The 25,201-nt window shown below is 40.2% G+C and overlaps 1 protein-coding gene across 1 annotated transcript in view; it reads right to left on the reverse strand.

The window, feature by feature from the left end:
* Window positions 1–4,979: 4,979 nt before the first annotated feature.
* The window catches only part of col4a1 (collagen, type IV, alpha 1), a 32,046-nt gene continuing 11,824 nt past the window's right edge, over window positions 4,980–25,201 (reverse strand). Inside the window, exons 2-52 of the mRNA XM_026294620.2 lie at window positions 23,050–23,103; window positions 20,633–20,722; window positions 20,430–20,474; window positions 20,275–20,319; window positions 20,016–20,078; window positions 19,845–19,898; window positions 19,482–19,508; window positions 19,276–19,350; window positions 19,120–19,182; window positions 18,868–18,903; window positions 18,738–18,776; window positions 18,311–18,400; window positions 18,160–18,195; window positions 17,959–18,018; window positions 17,698–17,733; window positions 17,565–17,609; window positions 17,421–17,453; window positions 16,881–16,941; window positions 16,707–16,742; window positions 16,422–16,568; window positions 16,201–16,284; window positions 15,945–16,028; window positions 15,284–15,354; window positions 14,984–15,175; window positions 14,148–14,316; window positions 13,892–13,984; window positions 13,577–13,681; window positions 13,332–13,429; window positions 12,943–13,093; window positions 12,705–12,818; window positions 12,194–12,361; window positions 11,587–11,676; window positions 11,333–11,485; window positions 11,061–11,159; window positions 10,758–10,847; window positions 10,378–10,517; window positions 10,088–10,214; window positions 9,791–9,871; window positions 9,207–9,305; window positions 8,805–8,855; window positions 8,521–8,706; window positions 8,228–8,361; window positions 8,054–8,126; window positions 7,906–7,977; window positions 7,615–7,743; window positions 7,394–7,492; window positions 7,101–7,313; window positions 6,821–6,998; window positions 6,615–6,729; window positions 6,253–6,425; window positions 4,980–5,969 (exon numbers count right to left, since the gene is read on the reverse strand). Of these exons, the coding sequence (XP_026150405.1) occupies window positions 5,888–5,969; window positions 6,253–6,425; window positions 6,615–6,729; window positions 6,821–6,998; window positions 7,101–7,313; window positions 7,394–7,492; window positions 7,615–7,743; window positions 7,906–7,977; window positions 8,054–8,126; window positions 8,228–8,361; window positions 8,521–8,706; window positions 8,805–8,855; window positions 9,207–9,305; window positions 9,791–9,871; window positions 10,088–10,214; window positions 10,378–10,517; window positions 10,758–10,847; window positions 11,061–11,159; window positions 11,333–11,485; window positions 11,587–11,676; window positions 12,194–12,361; window positions 12,705–12,818; window positions 12,943–13,093; window positions 13,332–13,429; window positions 13,577–13,681; window positions 13,892–13,984; window positions 14,148–14,316; window positions 14,984–15,175; window positions 15,284–15,354; window positions 15,945–16,028; window positions 16,201–16,284; window positions 16,422–16,568; window positions 16,707–16,742; window positions 16,881–16,941; window positions 17,421–17,453; window positions 17,565–17,609; window positions 17,698–17,733; window positions 17,959–18,018; window positions 18,160–18,195; window positions 18,311–18,400; window positions 18,738–18,776; window positions 18,868–18,903; window positions 19,120–19,182; window positions 19,276–19,350; window positions 19,482–19,508; window positions 19,845–19,898; window positions 20,016–20,078; window positions 20,275–20,319; window positions 20,430–20,474; window positions 20,633–20,722; window positions 23,050–23,103 (4,848 nt within the window). The 3' untranslated portion in view covers window positions 4,980–5,887. The remainder of the gene's footprint in view (window positions 5,970–6,252; window positions 6,426–6,614; window positions 6,730–6,820; window positions 6,999–7,100; window positions 7,314–7,393; window positions 7,493–7,614; window positions 7,744–7,905; window positions 7,978–8,053; window positions 8,127–8,227; window positions 8,362–8,520; window positions 8,707–8,804; window positions 8,856–9,206; window positions 9,306–9,790; window positions 9,872–10,087; window positions 10,215–10,377; window positions 10,518–10,757; window positions 10,848–11,060; window positions 11,160–11,332; window positions 11,486–11,586; window positions 11,677–12,193; window positions 12,362–12,704; window positions 12,819–12,942; window positions 13,094–13,331; window positions 13,430–13,576; window positions 13,682–13,891; window positions 13,985–14,147; window positions 14,317–14,983; window positions 15,176–15,283; window positions 15,355–15,944; window positions 16,029–16,200; window positions 16,285–16,421; window positions 16,569–16,706; window positions 16,743–16,880; window positions 16,942–17,420; window positions 17,454–17,564; window positions 17,610–17,697; window positions 17,734–17,958; window positions 18,019–18,159; window positions 18,196–18,310; window positions 18,401–18,737; window positions 18,777–18,867; window positions 18,904–19,119; window positions 19,183–19,275; window positions 19,351–19,481; window positions 19,509–19,844; window positions 19,899–20,015; window positions 20,079–20,274; window positions 20,320–20,429; window positions 20,475–20,632; window positions 20,723–23,049; window positions 23,104–25,201) is intronic.

Genomic DNA, 25,201 nt, shown 5'->3' on the forward strand with positions numbered 1-25,201 from the left:
TTGTAAATTCATCTCTAAATCAAGAGGATGATAGTGTGAGAGCTCTTTGAAATGATAGTGATTTAACTGAGATGAATAAAGAGAAAAGACAGATTGAGAGAGTACTGGAATGCCTCCCACAAATTCACTCCTACTCTTCCTCTTTTGCCCACGCACTCTCTGTTACTGTGACGTCCACTCATGCATTTACTCCTCCACTCGGCTGTGGAGGCGTTCTGTTCTCCTCTCATTCATACACTGCCATTCTATTTCCATATTTCTGAGTGGACGAAGAGGAGGACGGAAGAGGAGGACGGAAGAGGAGGACGGAAGAGGAGGTGGAGGAGAAGGTGGAAGCGCCATGTTTGGCTTCATCTAAGCACATCAGATTTCCGATCATGCTGAGATCGTGATCAAATCTCACATCAGAGCCAATCTCTACAGATGGAATTATATCATCTCTGAACATGAGAAACTGAAGCAAAAATATAATGCAGTCATATATTCTTAGGGGTTGCTCTGATTACAAATAGAATAACTTTATTGTTACTAGAAAATAAGAAACATTATGCATTTTAACTTACTCTAGATCCTCCCTCCAATGTCTCTATTATGATAGTAGTGATGTGAAGCCTCAATGGTCAGTAGCTGCAGCTTTATACTACTCTGAGAAACAAGTGTGTGCAGTGCTATGCAACTTTGCTGACTGCACTATTAACTTTTAGATCAGTATATTATTATTGCAGGCATTTTCAACAACAAGTACATCGAGCAGCTCTGAGTCTAATCTGAAATAGAGCAATGAACTTTGCAACTGAAGATGTTCTTTTTGTTTGAAGTTTGGGGAGGACGTGTACCAGGAAGATCCAAGCTACAATTAGAGTCTTCAACAATGAAAGCAGTATGTTCCTAATCGTATGTTATTTATGTGTGCAGCATGTGCTATTTGTAGCCCTTTGTCACTGAATGTAACATCCTGATACATGAACTGTGTATTGAGAGTTATATTAAACTTGATTCTGATTTTTGCAGTAACAGCACTCATCTGCTAAAGAAAGAAAAAAAGACATTTTGTTACAGATGACTGCTGCGTTTGATTTAAATGCTAATGATTCTGTATGAGATTTTTTTTAATGTGCCTTTCACACTCAAACATTTCTGTATAGTGTGCAGTTAGAAATGCATGACAGATCATAGTTTTATTTTTCTCCTCTTGAACTATCAATGAACTATCTGTAAATTTGTCCCTCTGTCCACTCCCTCCATGGATTTGTGGCACCTTTTTTTAGAGTTTACAGTACAGTATGTAAAATCCAATATAGTCTTAATGTCATGCAGTAGGTCTATTTTAACTGCATGTATTTCAATTTGAAAAATACAACAAACAATAGAAAATAGAAAATGCGCAATCTTTCTTGCAAAATAGCTATTATATCTGAAACTCTTATCTGAATAGTTATCGCCGTAGTAACCAATACCCAGAGATCGCCTCAAATCTCAAACAAACAAGTTACAGCAAAATGTGAAACCTTCACTATAGGGTGAAGTCGTTACTATGCCAAAACTGACAGATTAATGAATTAGTTGCACAGCAGTGGTGCACTACCATCAACACAAAAGACCCTATTATCATATATTATTTCTTCATGACCCATATACATAAAATAAATAATTACTTTTAAAAATTATTGCTCCAATGAGGTCTGCATATTCATATTCCACTACTGTACTTTTTTCCACTTTTTTGGAATTTATAATAAATTAGTTTTTAGGTTTGGTGATAAATTTAAATACTGTGGAATGCCTTAAACTCTCAAACTGGTGCTTGACTCACAGAAGAAGACTTGGAAGATTAAGAGGTCCAGTCCTTGATCGACACCATGTGCTGTCAACACCTGAACTGAATCTCTTCCCATAAACCAACTGGTGGAGAACACAGGGAGCAATGCTACCGTTAATGGTCTCTGAGCTAATAATGGAGCAGATAGATGGAGATGTCAGGTTGCAAAGTAAAGGTCTCCAGATGGCTCTGGCCTTTAAAGTTTCTCTTTGATTCTTCATCTGCAAAAAACAACACACAATAACCTTTAAACTTGGAATTAGCGATATAATAAACTAACAGGCAGTTAGTGGGATAAATTATTTAAATCATGTCTAACGGGATGTAAAAGCAGTAATGTGTCTCCACATGCTGAGACGGTAAATGCATGCTTTTAAAAAACAGCTGGAGGATTTTTTTTATGGCAAACAACAAAACAGCTGTGCAATGAAATATCAGTATGAGAAAACATCCAGCCAATCTATATGTGTTAATGGCAACTGTAGTAAAAAGAAAAACATCAAACACACAAAATTTAACCAAATCAAAATTGACTCAGCAGTGGCCTCTGTGAGCTTACCAGTAATCAATGTGATTGTGTGAGACAGTGACCCGCTCAGCTGTGGAGTGCACTTCTCATTGATAAGCTTGAGTATTTGCAGCTGAGGTACCACAGAGTCAATTCTGTGTCAACATTAACGTTAGAAATATTCCTTAGTATGACTTTTAGACACCCATCATTCTACAGTAATAACAAGACCACATGGACCTGTAGCTGCTGAGCTCAACATATTTACAATAATTATCTGGGAAGCTATTTTATTGCCAGAATGACCACTGAAATCAATTATGCTTTGCAGGAATAGACGATGTTTAAATGGAGCATAACTCATCTTGTGTGAATAAAGAGAAACTTTTATCACTAACTGTCTCTCTGTATTTACCTCCAGTTGTATCTGTTTGTGTAATCCCAAACTGATGCAAAAAGAACTATTATGCAAAGCTCCTTGCTTACAATTGTGTGTCTGTTATGGATGTCTGCACTGCGTAGCTGCTGTTACATTTTGTGTTGTGTGCTGTGTTGCAAGCTAATCTGTATTTGGCAGGGCTCAGGTCAAGGGATTCTCCTGGTGGCCTCTGGGCTTGATCCACTCAGGGGAAAGGTCAGGCTCACCTCCTAACACATTCTTCAACTGTATTGATGTTGGAAGACATTGCATCTTAAGTTACAATTCTCATTATAGTGTGACATAGTGTGACATATATTAATGTAGCTTAGCAAGAAACAAATCTACTTGAGGCTGTTGTGGTTTAAATCTTATGAGAAGAAAACAAATAATAAGGTGTTGTTATACAGCATGTTATATGTTGTGTGTAAGATTTTTACTTATTTAATGTTCAGCCTCTTGACAAACTACATGGCAATGGCAATAAAACTTAAATTAAACTTCAGAGTATTATCCAACTGTTAACTATTTAATTTAAAACCATGTTTAGCTGAATGCTGTAGTTATATTTCTTCTGCTTTTTGTAACCTTTACAATCATGTCTTGTTGGTTCAAAAATGCAACTCAAAGTTTTATCATTTTCTGTCATCCTTACGGTCAATAAACTGTGAATTTCTTAAATTCTGATGTTCTTTAACAGCTGTAAGATAGGCTTTCATTTTCAGTCATCACTAAGAAAAAAATGTGGTACAAAATAAGTACTGAGCTGCCTCTTGTGTTACACATGATCCTTTACATAAGCAGAAGAACTGTTTTCAGCCACTTATCTGTAGACCCCTTGCCCTAACTGCTAACATCTCAGCCTTATAACAAATGATGTTGATCATGGTCAGTTGACCATTTGGCCTTTTACCATGGTACACCATCCAATGTGACTTCCACCAGTGACCCTGCACTCGTCAGTCAGGGGTCAAGGCTTTGTTAGACATGTCTAAGAAGATAGCCAGGGGTCAAGGCCTGTGCTTCTCAGTCTGGTGACAAGACAGGAAACAAGGGATAGGATTCCGGTAATAGATGAAAGACGAGAATCGAGATGAAAGGAGGGCTTATCTGGTTCTCTGCGAAGCCTATCGATCTGTTTGTGTTTTCGTGGGGTGAACAGGTTTGTTGGCCTCAGTCCCAGCAGAAGTGCTGAGGTAGTGGCTGCATTGCACTGTGGATTGTTGGTGCAGAGGCTGCACTTAAATTAGGGTTCAAAATAGATTTGAGGTCAGCTTTGTTGATGGAATAATAGCCAATGACAGTAAAAACTAAAACCTCTGTGAGTTTGTGAAACAGCCAAATGGAAAGCTTTGACATCATGTACCATCAGCAACTTATTTACAAATTGTGCTGGTGCTGCCTTCTTGTGGTGTTTCTAAAGTACTGTACATTTACAAAAACAGACAAAACAGACCTAAAAGAAAATAAAATAATGACTATGAGAAATTAATTCATAAGAATATTCTAGAAATCACTTTATTGCAGGAATTACACAGTATGGGATCTGGAAAATATCAAATGTAAATGTATGTGCTGTTTTTTTTTTTTTAATAATATGATCCTTCCCATTGTTATCAAGTTTGTTTCATGATGGCAAATGAGGATAATACTGTATGTACTTCATAGAATATTTCATCACACAGACAGAAACAGGTTGTGGTCATTGTAGAGTAACTGCTATTCCTCTAACAGTATAAAACAATTCATCTTTCAGTTGCTCTGAAGGGGACACAGAAACCAAGTTTGCAGTCCAAAAAGCGTTTCTAGTATTGACACATGACTGAAGTTAATTCAAAATGCTGTATATTAATAGATAAAGAAAACACAAACCTATGTTAAAAACCTTTTACAACATCTTAACCTGCAGAGACACTTATAAATACAACCCTCCTCAACTGTGTTTGACTTCAATATACAGCTGTGCCATGATGACCCTTCAATCTTAATCCAAAAATAAGTTTCGTATCAATTCCACAGGGATAACAAAAGCAATTTATGTGTGGGGAAAGTCAAGTACATGTTACAGTATGTGTAAGTGTATATACATGTGCATTTCTTTGGGATCAAAGATGAAAAGCTTTGGTTCACGTATTGTGAGCACGATACGTCTTTTAACACACAGCTGTAATACAGACAGTAAGTGTAAAGGAAATGCAATTTTTTTTTGTCTATTTCTTTTTTGTTTGTTTTGGATTATGTCAAAGACAGGCTGTAAAACAATATATATGCAGATATCACAACATACACCACCTCCAAGCATATCAAAAGGACTCATATATGTACACACACACATACATAAACACACGCACACACACACACACATACACACCTGCTAATGATATTTCAGTGTTGTTTTGTATGTTAATAAGTCGCTGGTTGTCAGATGTTGAAACGCTGCTTTGGGATTGATGAAATCTCAGAAACACAAGTCCAACATGATAGAAATCTCATAAATAAAACTGGACCTGATAAGTAATCCACTAATAACCTGAGGTGAGTATGCTGAATTATGTGTAAGAGGAATGCATTGTATTTACAACAGAGTGGTTGTTATATATCTGTGGTGGCAACTTATTTTGATTTATTAAAGGACAAGCTTCTGTAGAGAGTGGTAAGTCCCATTACATTAGTACAAGCTATGAAAGTCCTAATTATTAATCTTAAAATATGAAGGTACTGTGGCTATATCTTTGAATGCTGTGACACTCAAGGATAAGGGAAAAAAACACTAACAAAATGCAAGAAGGCAGATAAGTAAGAGTCAATAGCACCTGACTTACACAAATAACAACAAAATGAACATCAGTTAACCAATTTAAAGGGCATTTACTCAGTGCAGTGGTAAACTGGATGCCATTCTATTAGAGACATGTTGTGATCATGTTAGTTCTGCAGTCTGCATGGAGAAAAAGGCCGCCTGGTCTCTGTGTTCTGGTTTATAAAGTTCAGTATCTGGTTGTATTGCAAACCGTGTCTCGGTCCATCTCCTCTCACACATGCAGGGAAATAGCACCATCCTTTGGAAACAGGAAGTAACACCATGTCGAGGACGTCAGTACACAGTTTGCTTGCATTTCAGGAAGGACTCTGGCGTTGAGGTTTAAGTCCTCTTCATGCACACCTGACAGCGACTTATATGTGTTCGGAGATTGCCCGCTTTTAGGGTTGTTGGCACAGGTTTCCTGCAAAGAAAAGAAAAAGAGAAAAACATAATCTCATAATGAGCTTATAATATCAACATGGAGAAAATGTTATAATGTCAAAAACTGAAAGAGTAACATAACACCAAGTTTGACTGCACTTTGTAGTTTACAGTTTTACACCCTGTAAACACACAAAGTTAGAAGTGTGCCATGTTGCACCTGTAACCACATCCAGCAATGATGTCACAGTGTCCTAGAGTACGTCACTGCAGCAAAGTTAAACCACTTGAGGTCAGCAAAAACTAGATTTTCACTGTCTTACTTAAACATCTCATTGTCTTCAATGGTGGCAAGCCAGAAGCTGTAGGAGTTGGCGTAGTAGTTGCAGGTTCCACGACCATGACACTCGATGAATGGAGCGCTACGGAATTCCTCCAGGCAGGAACCCGGAGAGGCCAGAGCCTGGCCTGAACCCTCAGCACCGGCACTGGTGTGCTACACAAACACAATGTAATTTTCTCCCATGAAGAAACACGTTTACATGCTGTAATCTGTAAGGAAAATGTCTTGTTCCACAAAAATGAATAAAACTATGGTTTTCATTTGCGATGTTTAGACTCAGCTTTCTCTGACTGAGCTGATACATGGTGGACTGCTCAGTGTGGCTGAGACTGTTTGTCTTACCATGACAAAGGAGTAGCCGATCCACAGAGAGTCCCAGCCGTTAGGGCATAGAGGGATCATGATAGTCTGACTGTGAACTGCTATCACCATGGCTGGGGCCTCACACACGGCACACCTGTACACACACACATATGAGAAAGGTACAGTATGTGAGTATCATACAATACACACAAAACAAAAAGGTAAGGCTACATAGGCTGACATACCTGCTGATAAATGGTTTGATGCTTTCACCAGTGATAGGGGCCATGCTCATGGGCATAGGCTCAGGGGAGGTGAGCCAGTATGAGTAGTCATTACGGGATGCAAAGTTGCACACGTTGTTGATGTTACAGAACAGGAAAGGCATGGGACTGAACTTTTTTAGACAGCTACCTGCTGTACCTGAAACACAGAGGCACAAGAAATATGTTTTCCACCCTTTCACACTGCCCACTTTTTTCTTTTATTCTCTCTTGCATTATTTTTTCTTACTGTATTTCTTACCTAAGTCCTGTCCATGAGAACGTTCGTTGCCTTGCACGTAGAGCAAAGAGTAGCCATCATAAATGAGTGAGGTTCCTTCAGGACATAGTGGAACCTCTATAGTCTGGCTGTGACGTGTTACGAGGAACCCATGATCCATGGAAGAAGGCCCAGGTGGACCCACTCGCCCTGGAACACCATCAGGGCCAGGGGGACCAGGGTAACCTCTGGGACCTAAAGACAGGGAGCATTAATATGCTATGAAAGTGGCAGTACAAGTTTTACCAGCATCTTCACCCCCCTGACCCTCTCACCTTGTGGCCCAGGCAAGCCAGGCTCTCCTTTGGCTCCAGGCTGACCATGAAATCCAGGGATGCCTTCTTCACCTTTAGGCCCTGAAATACCTCTCACACCTGAGAGAAAATAACAAATATGATGATGTCATTAGAAAATTAGATGAGAGGCATAGCTGAGTAGGGTTGCATCATAAGAGATTATATAAAGGGACCTCCTATATTTCTAATGAAGCTGTTACCTTGCTGTCCTTTCTGTCCAGGGAACCCAGATGGTCCCTGTGGTCCCGGAGGGCCCTGAATTCCTGGAAACCCAATGTCGCCTTTGATGAAAGTGTGGGGGCCCGGGGGGCCAGGAGGGCCTTCAGTACCTGAATTATACAGTATCAAAACAAGCTCATGTTGATTTATTTTCCAGTTGATTGATGTCAATTAAGACTTAAGAAAGCACATAACTTTATAATACAATGATTCCAGTGTGAAATGGTTTTCTATATTGACACATGCATTTGAGATCTATATATTTTTCTTACCCTTTTCTCCTGGGAATCCTCTGTCTCCAACTTCTCCTTTAAATCCAATGTCCCCAGCACTACCCTTTCCACCTAGAATTGATATTCACTATTAGTGTATTTTATTTGTCTTTTTTTTAAATTTCTATACACCAAATATCACACACACCTGGGAAGCCAGGAACACCCTGTAATCCCCTCTCTCCCTTCTGTCCATCAATGCCTGGCAGACCGGGTTGTCCCTGAAACACACACACACAAAGTATGTCACCTATCTCTCATCGGAATACATCACAAATAATGTGTGACATGCATATGAAAAAAAAAACCAACGCTGACATACGGGAAATCCAGGAACTCCAGGGTCACCCTTTTGTCCCGCCTCTCCCTCGTAACCAGGTTGGCCCTGATCTCCTTTTTCTCCCTTGAGGCCATCTCTGCCTGGCACACCACTAGGTCCCGGTGCGCCTGTGGATCCTGTTTGGCAAAAACAAGAGAAGAGATTCTTTTTTTATACAACATACAATATATAGTTTAGTTTTTATACATTTTCATTTGTGGCAGTAGCTTTACACTGTACAATATTTATTGCACATTATACCGTAAACTGTTACCATGCCATGTAATTCACAATACCTTGACCTCCAGGTTGTCCTATTTCTCCCCTATCTCCCTTAGGGCCCTGTAGAGAGATACCTGGGGCCCCCCTCTCTCCTGGCACACCCTGTGTTCCCTGTGGGCCTGGGAGTCCCTTGTCACCTTTGATACCAGGGACACCTGAAAGACCAGGAGTGCCAGGGAGACCAGGACTACCTTTGTCACCTGGAGAGACAAAAAAAAACAACAAAGTCCACATGATGACAGTTTTTTACTTTTAGTGATTGAGGGGTCATGGGCAACAACAGTAGAGAGATGCTTACCTTTGCTACCAAGAACTCCAGGGGGCCCAGGGAAACCTCGGCCGGGTAAACCTGCAGATAAGGACAGATAGAAAATAACAATACAGGCATTTAAACTATGTTTTAATTGGTAGTGAGAGATCTGTAGATCACTAGGCGAAAACACAGATGCCCTGCATCTGCTGTTATTCGTTCTCACTATGTTTGGCACTGCAACCTGAACCGCTGACTGTAACTGATATGTCATGTTTGACTACTTAAAAATTTGTGTTTTCCTGTATTTATATCAAAAAAATCAATGAGAACATAAAGGAAAAAAGAAAAATGTGAGTGGAATTTATCTCACTAGCCAGAGTGGCCATGTAGGAAATGAGAGTCTTATTATTATGGCATTTCATTAGTGTAGTCTCCCTGGATACTAACCTGGATCCCCTTTATCTCCTGAGGATCCGGGAATGCCATCTACTCCAGGCTGTCCCTTCTGTCCAGGAGGACCAGGAGCTCCCTGCAAGCCACTTTCACCTAGAAAAGAATACATATACAATAATTTGTTACTAATACATGGCCGGTACAGGCATTTCACTTCATTCAGCGTTTTCTACCAAGACTACATAAGCAGATGCTTTGGACAGGTCCATGGGTCCTTTCTGTGCCTTATTTGATAAGGGTGCCATTACCTGACCCGTCATTGATCTTTGCAGAAAAACATATCTTATAAGTGTTTCGTAATTTATTCACAGAAAATGGTTTCTGAATAAACTTCACTCAAAAAGGTTGTATTTTATATTTATAGTGAATAGTATAAAAACACTTAAGAGCAGTGAGAAGTGGAAAGTGAAACAATTGTCCCACTGATTAGTTTGGAAGCCTGTAATTACTCTAAGTGAACTCTTTCAACATAAACTTACTTCACGAGATCAAGACTTAAACAGATCAATATATGTTTTTTGATGTGTTCAGTATGTAGAAATTGGTTAGATAGCTGGTTATATAACACTGGTACTTACCAGGTCGACCTTCACGACCAGGTTCTCCTGCAGACCCAGGAAGCCCAGAGATGCCCTTCTCACCTGGTCTACCTGGCTGACCTATTAAACAAACAACACAAAACAAAAAGTGTGATTTCTTTACCTGGTGTTCTGCTAGGCAAACACAATGAATATGGCAGCACAGATATGTCTGTGAAGATTCTCAGTCGTCCAGGGGAAGTTATCTAAAGGTTGAGTCATGGCAACTGGACTTTCAGTTTTTAAGTTGAAACGTTTCACCACCCCTCCAGGTGGCAGCACAGACTGAAATCTGACCTGGATAACCGATGGTTCCTTTATCTCCTTTGGGTCCTTGCAATCCTGGGCTACCAGGCATACCCTCTTGACCCCTCTCACCCTTCTCTCCTGGTGTTCCTGGGAATCCTGGCTGGCCTGTCTGTCCCTGTGAGAGTAGGTGAATTGAGAGGAATGCTACATGAACACAGTTATTTGTGGGAGAAAAAATCAAAAAGGAAGTTGTTAAAAGTGCAAAACCAGTTGCCAAAAGTGCCAGTTTTCAATGCACAGAAGCTGAGCAGTCAAACCCACTTAGCCAGAGAAATTACCTTTACTCCTGGAATTCCTGGGATTCCAATACCTGGCTCACCAGGTGCTCCATGATCTCCTTTCTCTCCATCTGTGCCTTTGAATCCAGGATGACCAGGCGTACCAATATCTCCTTTAGTACCCTTTGGACCAATTGGACCTGCACAAATATGCACAGGGATAGAGAATGTGAATAAAAGACTTCAATTAACGCAAATTAAATCTTAACTTTCCCTTTCCCTTACTTGACGTTCTCAAAACAGCTGTTTATAGTTCTGTGTTTACAGGATTTAATTTTCTAATACACATAAATCCATGCACACAAACACTGGTCAACATTTCCATTACACATATGGGACATATTTCACTGCTGCTGGTTGAGTATTTTATGCCTTTTCACCTGGTATTCCCATTTCTCCTACACCACCCTTCTGCCCTGGTGGTCCCATACTGCCAGACTCTCCAGGAACACCAGGGTCTCCTTTCTGACCTGAGATACATCAAACATTTTAAATTTAAAAATAAAGCATTTACTTTTCCTTCATTTTCATTGGGTGATAAAGGAAATGCAGAGAATTAATCAAAATAAGAGTACAATTAACTGAGCTGGAAAAATAGAGACATGAAGTCTATATGGTTTACATATGGTTTACATATTACATATTATTTTTTGTGTTCATGTGGTTATGGTTAGGGAGGCCACCTGGTTGTCCAGGTAATCCAGGCTCTCCATCTTTGCCTGGTATTCCACGGTCTCCACGAAGTCCCTGGTGGCCCCTCTCCCCACTGCTCCCAGGCATACCTGATAGGAAGATGTTAAAACACTTAAGGGCACTGAATATTTTTAGTACCAAAAAAAATGATAATAAAATATATAAAAAATCATCCATGGGCCTGTTGGTTGCAAATCTCTATACAGAATGATGAATAAAGTTTTATAGAACAAAAGACCAGTGCTGGTATTTTGCTTTATACCTTGATCTCCAGTGTCTCCCTTCTGCCCTTTCATTTTCTCCATTTCATATTTGGTCATGTTCCCAGGAGGTCCCTGGAGACCTGGCTCTCCCCTTTCTCCTTTAGGTCCAGGATCTCCAATAGTCCCTCTTGGGCCAGTATTACCAGGATCACCTAAGAGGGAGAGTGGAGAAGGGAAATTACATTTGCAGCTTAGAAATCTAAAAAATGTAAATTCTACAGTGTAAGACTATAAATAGTTTGTTCCTACTCACCTATCTGACCAGGGGATCCAGGTGTACCAGGTGGTCCAGGAGATCCTTTGAGTCCTGGTGTCCCTATGACTCCCATTTCACCCTTAATACCTGGCAAACAAACATTCATGTTGCGAAATTACAGTAAATGAAAAAGAGATTAAAAATCTATAACAATGAATTACCGGAAAATACATACAATGTCTCAGTACTCTCTTGCACAACTGTAAAAATTTCTGAGCATTGAATACTACATTATTGCTACTTAGTGGTAAGAGTAATGTGTGAAAATGAATAAAGAAATACAGTACACTCTCAAATAGAACCTCCACTGTAGAAATGATTATGCCTTTATTTAAAACAGATTTATCTTAGATCAGAAAGTCATGTCACACTTGCTTTTCATTTTAACAATACTTTGTCATTCACTAAACAGTTTCAAAGGCTTCTACTTATAATGGTTTGAAACTAATGAAGCCCAGATGTTCCATGTTAAAAGCCTTCCAGCAGTTCAAACAGTATAATCCCTCTCTTACTTTGAAGGCTTTTCATTTGAAGGAAGTATTTCATAAAAATTAGTTTAATCTTGTGAATATGTCTGTCTTACCAATTGTGCGGTTTGTCTCACCTTGGTTTCCAATCGGTCCATCCCTGCCTGGTAAGCCTGGTGGCCCTGGCAGTCCTTTAGAGCCTGGAAGTCCTGGGAACCCGGAGGTTCCCTTTTCTCCCTGAGGCCCTGGCATGTCCAGACCCGGAAGACCCGGGTCACCCCTTTCTCCCTTTACTCCTGTCCTACCTGGTCAACATGAACACATACACACATATTGATAGGGATTTCTACAACACAGACTGGCAGTCAGGTGAAGGAAATCAAGAGTAAGCATCATGATATGACAACAGACATTTTGAACTGACTGAATAAAACATTATTGCAATGTAATGTTATCTTGCATTACAGCGTCTTTACTTAAGCGTCAAACTCTGCACAATAAAATGACCCTGAAACTGAAGCAGCTATGGTAAATGAAATTCGGCCATTATTAATCGTATTATTTAATCTTTTGCTTTTCCTGCTGACACATCTCAAAATGTTTTCACTGAAAAAGGCCTATACATTTGGGTGCTAAATTTGTGCTCACCAGGTGGTCCAGGCTCGCCTGGTGGTCCTTGTGGTCCAGGAGCTCCAGGCAAACCTTTTCCTGGAGAGCCTGGTAAGCCAGCTAGTCCAGGAGGCCCTGGGGGTCCCACGTCACCTAATTTTAAAGACCACAGAAACACAATGATACACTTGCTACAGAAGCTGGCCATTTAACTTTTTGGCATAGAATAAGGCAAACCCTGTTTCACACTAAAGAAGTTTTAGCAATTGTGCATTACCTTTGATTCCCTGAGGTCCTGGTGGTCCTGTGTGACCTTCACGTCCAGGAATCCCTGGTAGTCCAAAGCTACCCTTCTCTCCCTTGAAGCCAGTAACTCCTGGGAGGCCCTGTGAGCCTTTTGGGCCTGGAAGACCCCGTCCTGGTTCTCCCTGCAAGACATAAATATAAGCTCTAATTGGCAGTCCACCTCTGACAGTAGTGCTCTTGACATAGACATTCCAACCATAAGTTGGTTTATAAAATTGATGATACTGCAGTTGTGCTTTTGGATGGGAGAGTTTTGTGATAATGTGTTTGTCTCGAAGATATTAGTTGCACATTTTTCATGGCCAAAACTCTTGATGTGTTCATTTTTCAAATGATTTATAAATGCAGACAAATACAAACTTTTTGTCCAGGTGCACCAGGTTGTCCAGTAAAGCCATCTTTTCCTGGTCTTCCTGCTTCCCCTGGTAATCCTGGAGCACCTGGAATTCCACTGATTCCTGGAAACATAACATTCAGTTCAGTCCATGTACATGTATTGTATTATGTGTGTCTGTTATGTATGTTAACATTTTTCTGGTAGTATGTACGAATGCTCTGAGATGCATGCGTAGAGAGGAGGACAGGGGTCAACATAGGGAAATTACCTTTAGGACCAGTTGGGCCTGGAAGTCCAATTCCAGGAAGTCCATGTTCACCCTTTTGTCCAGGGAAACCTGGCAACCCTGGGTCTCCTGGCAGGCCTCTGTCCCCTGTAGCCATCAATATCATACAGTCAGTTGTACCAATGGTCTTCACTTATAGGTGTTTTTTATTTATGACTTTCTGCTCATCAACACTACTTTTATTTCATTTATCAGAGTTGACATGAAGTCCACTGACTCATCCACAAGAGACACCTTTCGAATAGGTTTTATTACAGCAGAGTATGAATGAAAATATTCTACTATGATGATGCTCACCCTGAATTCCAGGTCTGCCAGGTTCTCCTTGTTGTCCAGGTACACCCTGAGGTCCAGGAGTGCTCGTACCTACACCCGGTTCACCTTTTGCACCTAGTGAACACAGGGTGTTATGGCAACAATGAAGGAATGTGCAATAAATGCATATGCAATTCCAGTATATATTTGTTGAGTTTCAGATGTATCATTCAGATTAATTTGATTTGACGTCTCTATGGTTATATGAGTACAGTATTTGTTTAGATCTTATGCCTACCAGGTGGTCCAGGAACTCCAGGAATTCCTGGTCTCCCCTGACTGCCCTTCTCTCCAGGTTCTCCTTGTCGACTGATGCCTGGCAGACCAGGGGCACCCCTTTCACCTGGGGGCCCAATAAGACCAGGATCCCCACTTGGTCCACGTTCACCCTTAATGCCCTCCTTGGCCTGAAAGCAAGATTAAGAAAAGATATCTCCATGTACTGTGTTTTTATAAAAGCTGACAATAAAGAGTGAAAGCAAAAATATAAAACACACCTTTTTTGCTGAAGCTCACATATTGTGTTTTTGGCTTACATGACACAACAGCAGTTCTAAGCACTACACTCATAATTTTAAACTTCTTACTTGCAAAGGGTTGCTTATTTCTATATTAAACAAATTTTGAGAAACACAAGTATTTATTTAGAGTCAGGTTTCAGGCCATTTATTTATGTTTCAGGCCAGTTTTTGGACACCACCTCCTCAAGGAAATATCTGGCACCTTCTACTGAAAATGTTCTATTATTTTTACCGGAGAGCTGCTAACTTTATTTGTCCTTTTGAAAATCATGATGAAAGTGGTAAGACTGAGCTAAAACATTAAAAGTGGCAGGTTCTAAAACCATAATAATGAAGACTGCTAACAAATTGTCTTAAGCTGAGAGAGTGCTAATCCCATTTCACATTTCTGTACATGTAGTTGTTTTTCTGTTATTAATATAAAAAATACTATAAGAAACATCTTTAAAGGGAAAAATCAATTGACAATTGATTGAATTGATGATTTGCATTTTATGCTGTCCTTATATCTTGAGAAATTGTCTCATTATATGCACCACAAACACACACTTACAGGTTCTCCTTTGAGACCAGGTAAACCTGGGAGGCCATCTCTCCCGGGCAGTCCATCCAGTCCTGGCTGCCCTGGTGAACCAGTAGGACCAGGAAGACCTTTGTCCCCCTTCAGATTAGGTGCTATGAAAATGTCCCCTGGTTCACCAACAGGACCAGGAGCTCCAATTAAACCAGGGTTGCCATGAGTGCCCTGTGCAAAGGTCAAAATATGCTTAGTGACATATTCTGATATACTTCGCTTCCTTAAGCTTCTTTAATGAAACTCAGCTTAGCTTGTGTCAGACATTATTAGACTCACAGGTCTTCCAGGTGGCCCAGGAGGGCCATCTCGACCCTTTTCTCCCTTGCTGCCTAATACCCCTGGAGGTCCTGTTGGGTGAAAATTGAAATTGTAAATCTCTCCAAGTCTGGGTTAAACATGATCCCTTTGATTAGGGCAATGTTTTTGAAGTGGTAAAGTGCTGATGATGTAACTGATTTGATGTGGCTTTTAAAAAATTCAAGTGTGAGTCCATGAATACCCCTATATTTCTAACCTGATTTTTAGATCTTAGAGAAAGAGACGCATGATGACTGCTGACACTCAGTCTTGTCTGTGTTTATTTGGAAAAAGTTGTTTTGCATCCACACAGTGATCTGTTCAATGCAATGACACAATGAATTGACTGGTCCATATTCACCTGCTGTGAGTGATATGTAAATCTGTGTGTTGTTGCTGCGTACTGGCCTAAAGGAAATCTTTTGTAAAGATTCAGCAAAAGGGGTGCCAAGATTGACCCCTGAGGGACCCTGCATGTCAAGGCCATTTGGTCTAAGACACAGTTACCAATTTCAATCACAGTGTGTGTCCTCAGAAGGCAAAACAAATAGTCAAACATTAAAAAATTAGAATCGGAGCTACAAAGCCCCATTGTTTCTTACTTATATGTGACATAAATGCAAGTCATTTATTTACTCACCACTGTCTCCTTTAGGCCCCGGGGGTCCAGGTAGTCCAGGTGGGCCAAAACTGTCACATTGAACACACCTATCTCCTTTGTCACCTAACAGGTACCATAGAAACTTCAATTTAAAAAACATATCAAGTAAATGTCCATCCAGCAGTAGCACTGCTACTGCATTTAAAAGGTCCTTAAAACTTGTGTGAGAGGTCCATAAAAGCTGTCATTACAATGATTACAAATGTTAATCAGCAATCACTGTAGTCATTCTTACCTTTCTGTCCCACTTCCCCTCGTAACCCTGGAGGTCCAGGTGGGCCAGGAGATCCTTTCTCGATTTTACATTCATCAGGGTCAACTGTGTAACCATGTCACAGCGCATACCACAACACTCACATTAGGTTATTTAAACATCTACAAATACACACCTTATGTAGGTGTTGTTGTTTGTTGTCAATTATTCAAATTGTTGTAGTAAATAGATATGAGATATACCTGGGGGTCCAGGTGGTCCAGGTGGTCCAGGGAGGCCTGGTTGTCCTGGAGGTCCAACAAGTGACTCTCCTTCTAAACCTCTCTCCCCTTTCTCTCCCACATCTCCTTTCTGACCCTGCTCTCCACGAGGTCCTTCAAAGTACCGGCCTGAAGTGCAAAAAGAAAGCCATTTTTAGCCATAAAGAAGGTTATTTAGGTTAGGATGAGTCTGGACATGAGTGACACAGATACATAGATCATTAATGCAGTGGCATTATATTGCATTGATGTATTGGTTTAAGTTACCTGGTGGACCTGCCTCTCCTTGAGGCCCAGGAAAACCTGTGAATTAACAGGAAACCAAAAATCAGAGAAACCCAATTATTGTGGGAACTGATGCTAGGCCCGTATGTGTACACAAATGTGTTTGTGTCCACACATAGTATGAACGTGTAGTGGCACCTTATGGCTTCATTTTACCTTTTTCTCCGTCCAACCCTGGTAAACCACGTGGACCAGGAGGACCAGGATAACCAGTATCCTAAAGTTAAATGATTACAAACGTTAAGGCTGCATGGATGAATTAAATAATTGATTTCATATACTGTAAAGTCTATTACACTGCTCTAACTACATATAGACCAGGTAACTGTTGAACTCCTTACTCCTTTCTTTCCAACATTGAGTCCACAACCATATTTTTTACAGAAAGTAATTTGGGCTAAAAGTCATCTTCAGGATGATAAATTCCTCATGTTTTAGAGGGATACTGAGATCATGACCTTGGTGTTCTCAACAGGAGCTATAGCCCTCCTCAAGTGTTTTATGTAATTTTCGGTAAAATCAGTGACTTTCCCTTTTAACTTGCTCTCACACTTTGACTAAATAGAGATGTGAGGACATCTGCTGGTAGCTTTCGGAATTCATTGTTTTTGTAGCTGAAAAGAAAGAGAGTGGCGGGAGAGAGAAGGAAAGAGTTGCAGAACCAAATTAAAAAGAGGGAGGAGAGAGATTACTTACATGACCCGGTGGTCCTCTTTCTCCTTTTTCACCCTGAAACAAGAGTTTAGCTGCTGATTGTCCCACCCCTAACATCATTTAAATTTTGGGCCTTAAAGCATAAAATGGTATAAGTGTAGAATAAATAAAAGGTGCATTAGTTACCGGAGAACCATCATATCCAGGAGATCCAGGAAAGCCTTTTTCTCCCTGTATGAAAATATGCAATACTTCAACTGTAAAGGAAACAACCATTACTGTAGGTGGTAGATTATGTGGTTAATACTGCTGTGGTTACCTTTGGCCCGTCCTCGCCATCCTTGCCAGGTTTACCCTAAGATCACAGAAACACACGTAGTGAAAGACACATCTGTATAAGCTCAAAGTGGTACACAAAGAAGCTCAAGTAAAACCAATTTATAGATGTTTGTAATGATGCATTAAAAATGTTTTCCGTGTTACATTTAGACATAAACAAATAATGGTAAGGATATTTCACTGTTTATTGTACATTTATGCTTTTATAGTTGTTTTACATGTACATATTTCTGCCACTCACATTTGATCCAAATGGGCCAGGTTCACCTTTAATACCATGGAGATGTGGGATGCAGTGGCCCTGTAAAGGAAATCAGCTTTCTCAAAAAAGATGAATTAAAATAATATATGTAGTCTAAAATATAGACTATCTGCACAGTATTTCACCACAGTATTTCAAGTCAAACAAATCTACCCAAACAATTGAAAGCAGATTACTAACTTTATCTCCTTTCTCTCCTGGATATCCCTTTTCTCCCTTTAGAAAAAAAAGCACAAACACATTCAAGAAATAACTCAGTATGACAACAAGAATTTAGTGATTTATTTATACACAAAAAAGCACAATTTCTCTTAAATGAGAATGCAAGTACCTTTGGTCCTTGACTATAAACTGTGGTAGACCTTTCCAATTCCCAATTTCTCCCAGGGGGGCCAGGAGGCCCCTTAAGACCTGTCTCACCCTGTAGGGAGGCAGCAATGATAGCCAAATACATTTTAACAAGAACAATGTGTGGCACAAAATAAACCAAAAAGCAAATCACCCAGCAATAACCCATCCAAAGATTTTTTTTTTCAAATAAACAAATGAATGAAGAATTAAGTGCCAGCTGTGATGAAAACAGATTAATAGTAACAATAACTGATATCTCCCTCTTTTTAAAACCAATAAAATTACTTCTCACCAGCAAGATACTACCCCATTATTACTGCACTGCAAAGTGCCCCATCCACCTCTAAATTGAAAGCATCATATCAGAAATGTAGCTTTATTTGTATATTAAAACAAAACAATCTCACCTTTTCTCCTTTCTCACCCTGAAAGGTCAGTTTGTCACCCTGTAGGGAAATTTAAAAAATGGTTTCTATGACATTTAAACTCCAACTCTTTTATAATTTCAGCATATAAAGTATACATTATTAATCTCACCTTCGCTCCAGGAGGGCCAGGAGGACCAGGATCACCCTGCCAAGTACAGTTAACCAATTAGTGAGACAAACTCCTGATTCCAATATAAAGATAAATGATCTATCATGGATGTGCAACATCATACAAGTTCAGTATCTACCAAGATTACTCTTTCAGCCTTGTGACCTTTCCAGTATAGATTAAGATTTGGTTAAAAGTCATTATAGTCTTGGTTGGATAAAAAGACAGTCCATCACTGTAAGAGTTACTCACTTGGGGTCCCTGATAGCCACGCGGCCCTGGAGGTCCAGTAGGTCCAGTAGTTCCACTTAAGCCCTGGGTAAAAGAATTGTGGTCAAAACTTTACATGAACAGTCAGAGTTTACATAGTGTGTTTCTTTCAACACAATACAAACACACACAACGTACAGGTGATCCAGGTGTGCCAGGGAATCCTCTGTCGCCTTTAAGAGGAATAATCCCATTCACATCACCAGGGTCACCCTGTAGGAGACAACACAAAAATAAATGGTTTGGTAGAACAGAGGGATCTCATCATACTAAGAGACCAACACACACTTACATTGTCTGACAAAGATATTTACATACAAACAGCTTCAAAAATTTAGCCTCACCTTCATTCCAGGAATTCCTGCAATGCCCTGAAGAGAGAGGACAGTGGGTAAAGATCTTTATATGTAGCATATAATGCCAGGATAACTACTTTCATTTTAAGATGCTACTTTAAATGTATTGCTATTGTTATGTGTTATCTTGCAATTCCAGATTTATAGTCGTAATGTTTGATGGACTGAGCAAACAATCTCCTAACAAGTTCTTCCATTCCCAAAAAATGCTTGGCAGTCAGGATGAAAACACGGCACTTGTTCTTGATTTATTTACAGTTTTCACAGTGTTTTCACAGGTAGGCAGCAATAACTGAAATGCATTTCTCAGTGGGGTGGTGGCTAATTGTCTTATGAGTCATTTTTGCTTACAGGAGGTCCTTGAAGACCAGGAAAACCAGGACCACCATCCCTTCCTCTTTCTCCCTAAAAAAGAGACACACAACACAGTAAGAAGGATTGTCATGGTTACAAAACAAGAAAATAGAAGTGGACATTAAATATGAGCAAAATCAACTTTTAGAAGTTATAGAAGTGCCTTACTTTTGTCCCATTGCATCCCGGAATACCTGGCGTCCCCGGTGGACCATCGTTTCCATTGATTCCCTATGAGCGGGAATGCAAAAATAGAACATTTTGTGACAATTTGCAGTAACACAAGTCTTCACATCTTCCTGAGCATTCTGCCCCTTTCTAACCACTAAACACCCACATAAACCCTGTTAGACCAGACTCGTACTATCATGTGGTGAATTTACTCGTTGGAGGATGTGAGACATGAAGGCAGCTCAGAGGTACTTACTGGTAGTCCTGGGTTTCCTGGGAAACCTGGCAGACCAGGAGGACCCTGCAAAAGATCATAACCATATCAGTATGACTGCTTTACTTCAGTAAGCAATAATTTAGAAGTGATTTTTATATCATAATATGTCAGAATTTTGATGGCTATTTACTTACCCTCACTCCTTTCTGTCCAGGAGCCCCAGGTTCACCCAAATCTCCCTAAGAATTGACAAATTACATCATAATAATTAAGTTCTGTCTGTCTGTTTGCCATTCATTATGTTTTAGTGTGTGTGTGTGTGTGTGTGTGTGTGAGGGTGTGTGTGTGTGTGTGTGTGTGTGTGTGTGTGTGTGTGTGTGTGTGTGTGTGTACTGACCTTGGGACCCATTGGCCCTGGAGGCCCTTCATGTCCCTGCATCCCTGGAAACCCCATATTACCTTGTAGACCACGAAATCCCTGCTCACCCTGTAATGCACAGATTCTGAGGTTAATACAAGGACAGCAATCTTACTACTAATTGAGATCAGATGAGACCATTTTATCTACATGTCGAAAGAGTTTCAAAATAAATGCTATTCTTTTAAAAGAAAAACTTCATATATGAGTTTGACACCAAAACCAAATATAACTGTAAATAGAATAAGTATTAAAGGTACATAGTATAATATTTAGGGTATTCTATTAGCAGAAATCGAATATAGTATTCATAAATATGTTGGCTTTAGTGTCTAATCACCAGAAAATACCATCCATTCTTTTATCTTGATGTTAGAAAGAGCCTGCTATGAGGGGTGCTCAGGAAGTTGCACTCTACAATCTCACCACTAGATGTCACTAAATCCTTTATTTTTTACACATTGTACCTTTAAATGGCATTGTTACTGTGAGTGTACCTATTGTTGTATTAGCATTACTATAAATCTAACGTTCAAACAATCTTTGATGATTTGAAAAAATTCCTAAAACAAGCACAGATCCCTGTATCTGAACCAAACCAATGCACTCAAAATAATGTGTATTTACCTCAAGTATGTTGGGAGTATTTTACTTAATCTAATAATATGTGCTGTAAATATACCATATAAAAATAAAAAAATGCATCATGTTCTACACACTGTACATGTACAGTACAAAAAGGAGGGCCAAAACAATCAAACAGATCATGACAAATGTGTTGTTTCGACTTTCTGTCACCAGATGGCAGAATTGCTTTATGAGAGTCATGCTCCACTAATCCTCATGTCCAGCTCTGAGCTGCCAAGTTTAAGACTGATGTATATAATCCAACTGGAAACAAGAAATCAGATACACTCAAATGATTGATTTTGAATTTATGTCCAACACATCTGACTCCCATCAGTCTAGAGAACCATTTTGACCATGGGAGCCATCAGTGTTACCATGGGAACACCTGTTGTGCAGTGTCAGGAAGTGACAGCATTAGAAATCAAGCTCGCAGGAGATTTGGTGCCTTTCAACAATTTTCAAAACACAGAGGCCTTTTGACTCCACAGTGGATTGGCCAGGCTCCATTGAACACAGTCAGTACATCTGTTGTTGTGAACTGAATGTTTGGCTACTGCCACTGTCAGAATGAGTCATTAAAGACCAGACTGTTGTGCTAAGAGGATAGAAAACAATCTGCAGTCATCTGATATAACTGAGACAATTATACACATGTGTACAGAAACAGCAGGAGTAGCAATGAAAAATAAATCAAATTAGTTGTAACAGCTTCAAAGCAGTGGCAGACACACATAAAAAATGAATCTTGTGTGACCTTTTGTTACATGTTAGGAATGGCACCTGTCAGTGTGTGGTTTAAATGAACATTTAGTCCTCAACGTTGATGTGAAGCAGGAAAAAGAGGGAAACATAAGGATCTGAGTGACTTGGACCTGGGCCAAGCTGTAATGACTGGATGACTAGGTCAGACCATCTCCCAAACTGCAGTGGTTAGTACTAACCAAAACTTGTCTAAGGAAGGACAAACAGTAAACCGGGTCATAGGCACCCAAAGCTCACTGATGATGAGGTTGACCTACTGTAGGTTAAACTTTTAAATTTCATTCATGCTTTTCAAGTGATTCCATTTTGTTTGAATCTCTGTTAAAATGGTTGGAAATAAGAAATATTGTTCGCTGATCTCTAGAAAGTCTCTATAGTGGAGATATCACAGCTAGAGTGTGGAGGCTGTTAAATTTGTCTAACTAAATGGCCTCACAATCGCAGTTTTTACTCCTTTTACATCCATTTTTCACTGACTGGTAGACAGATGTGTGCTCTTCCTGACAGTGTAACGAATGAAGTAAACAGGTTCACAAAAGTTGCACAGTGCGAGTAACACAAGTGCCTGATAATCATTTATCTTGTGCCCCCTTGTGGAGGACCTGACCCCACAAGTTTTCATTGAAGAGTGAACATTTTGTGACTAGTGTCCCCACCACTGTAATCTGTATCTGAGAATGACCCTCCCTCTGATGAGAATAAGGCGTTCAGCCCAGCTGTGAGTCCGGACACGCTCTAATTCAAACTGATCTTTGTTTCTGTCCTGGTCTTTTCTCCATGACTGAGGCCCATCCACTGCTTTTCCATCCAGACCCAGCTCTAGGCTGTCCCACTGAGCTGAACCACGTTAGTCAGAGCATATTGAGCAATGTCACAGCCATTGTGGCGTGCTACGAACTTAAAAAGCTTACACTTCGCATCAACTGCAAACAAACAGTGGTTATATTGGATAAATAAGGAACACATAATGATCAGCTAACAGTGAGTAAAAAGTCAAATCTCACCTTTGCTCCTTTCACACCACTACAGTCACATTTTCCACAAGATGTTCCACAGCCCTGTGGATGAAGAAAAACATGAAAATCAATGTTCCATAACTTGGATGAGAGAAAAGAGAAACAGCATAGGTTTGTGGTCGAAAGAAAATAAACATAGGGAGAAGAGCAAAAATGAAGATAGTCTTTGCCAGCTGGACAATATAACAGTGACCTGGTGAGGGTCATCCATCCATCATGTGTAAGGTTTGCTACAATCCTATCATTCTTTTATAATCTGTTATTCTCCTGCCCCTGTCAGATGTACACTGTAAATCACAGCAGCAGACAGGCACCTGCAGTGTTTTTGTCAAGGCCTTGCTGATGTATGAGATGAGCATTTATAAATGAGAATTAGTGACATTTGATTTTAAAACACAGTCAAGTAACATGATGTTTCAAGATCACCACCTCTCTTCAATTTTAGGACCATTTGATGGCAGTGGAAACTACCTGTAAACACTGCAGTCACATATTATCACTTTCAAATTAACAAAGTGAATGTGATAGCAATCTCAATAATAGTTGCTATCCATTTAACTGGAGAAAATTTGTCCATAAAACACAAATCAGTAGCTGAAAGGTGCTAAACAGCTCCATAGAGCTGAAGAGAAGTGCATATGTGGTTGACCTGTGGGTTTTTAGCAACATTGTTAACACAAAAATATTAATTCTAGCAATTTTAATTGCACTGATGACACTGTTAATTAACAAAAGACTTTCTAAATTGCCGTAATCAGGTTACTTCTAAGGAACATCAAGGCTTCACTGATTAGGTTTGTAGAACTATTTGCAGGCAGAAAGACGTCTGTGCAGCTGGATTTGGCCCCTTCATTCCCTCATAACTCCTACCCACCACCCCCACCTGCTTCCTCTTTTCTGGGGTCTCCAGAGGCTGGAGCCTGGGAACTGGCCTTCACTGCCCTGGCTCTGGTTTCTGTTTCTTCTCTCCTCCTTTTCCCTCAGTCTTCCAGCTGTTGCTAGACTCACGTGTAAGGCCTCCAGCCAAAAGACCGTCAAGCTTGTGCAGAGACTGCACAGCTACACTCCCCACAAATATTCTTTCTCACAAATATTTCTCTCATTCTCATACACAACAAACAAATGCCTCCATCACCATTAATCCCTCACTCTCAGGGCCATGAATCCCCACTGCTCACACCCTATCCCAATGTGTTTGTTCTACTGTAGCTGCATTGCACATGTGTGGCTGTTACACTATAGCATTTCCACATTCCTGCGCTCACACACACACACACACACACACACACACACACACACACACCTCTCCCTCACTCTGTCCCAGATCTCCACTTCTGGAAAACCGAAGGAACACCTGCTTCAGATCAGATTAGTGCCTTAAGAATAACTGAGGGAAAGGAATATTGACTCTGAGAATGAAGCACATCTGTTTTTTATTATGAAAGACCTGCAGGCTCAGAAATAACAGCCCCTAGGGCTGATTAACATGATTTTTTTTTTTTTTTGATTTCGTCAATTCACTGAGAGAGTTAATGCACCACGCACCACTGAAGTAAACCACAGCTGCTTGGAGCTCAAGTATTCCCTCATTCAGCTGTTGCTCTCTGTCTCGTTTTTCTTCTTTGTCTGCCAGTTTTGTTGTCCTTAAACTTAACTTAACTGAACTTAACTAGGCTGGAATTCCTTCATGTTGGATCCGTCTCAAACTGACATGCACAATGAGGCTGCTATGAGGTCGAGTCTGTGATGAAAAGCCAAACCCCTTGTGATGTCTACTGCAGTATCTCCAAAGACAGCACAGTAATCTGCAGGTCGATCAAAGTTGTGTTTCTTTGATTTTTCCTGCTTGTTTTCCGTTATGCACCTTCATAAACCCAAACACCAGATGGGCCACAAAGACACAACTGTCATCTGCACAAAAAGAGCATCTTGCTAATGAGTCTTGCAGCCTTAGAATGGATGAATGTCTGATGCGGTATTTGGGACCTGCAGGAAAAAGCGATCTTAAGAGGACCTTATCTTAGAGATCCTTAGATGATGAGGGCCATCATTATCTTGCTATACCACAACTATGAAACCATAACATAATGCAATGTGTATAGGCCTAGAGGTGGCTAACTGTACCAGTACACCCACATGC

This window comes from Mastacembelus armatus, chromosome 21, assembly GCF_900324485.2.
Source record: "Mastacembelus armatus chromosome 21, fMasArm1.2, whole genome shotgun sequence".
Taxonomy (NCBI): Eukaryota; Metazoa; Chordata; class Actinopteri; order Synbranchiformes; family Mastacembelidae; genus Mastacembelus; species Mastacembelus armatus.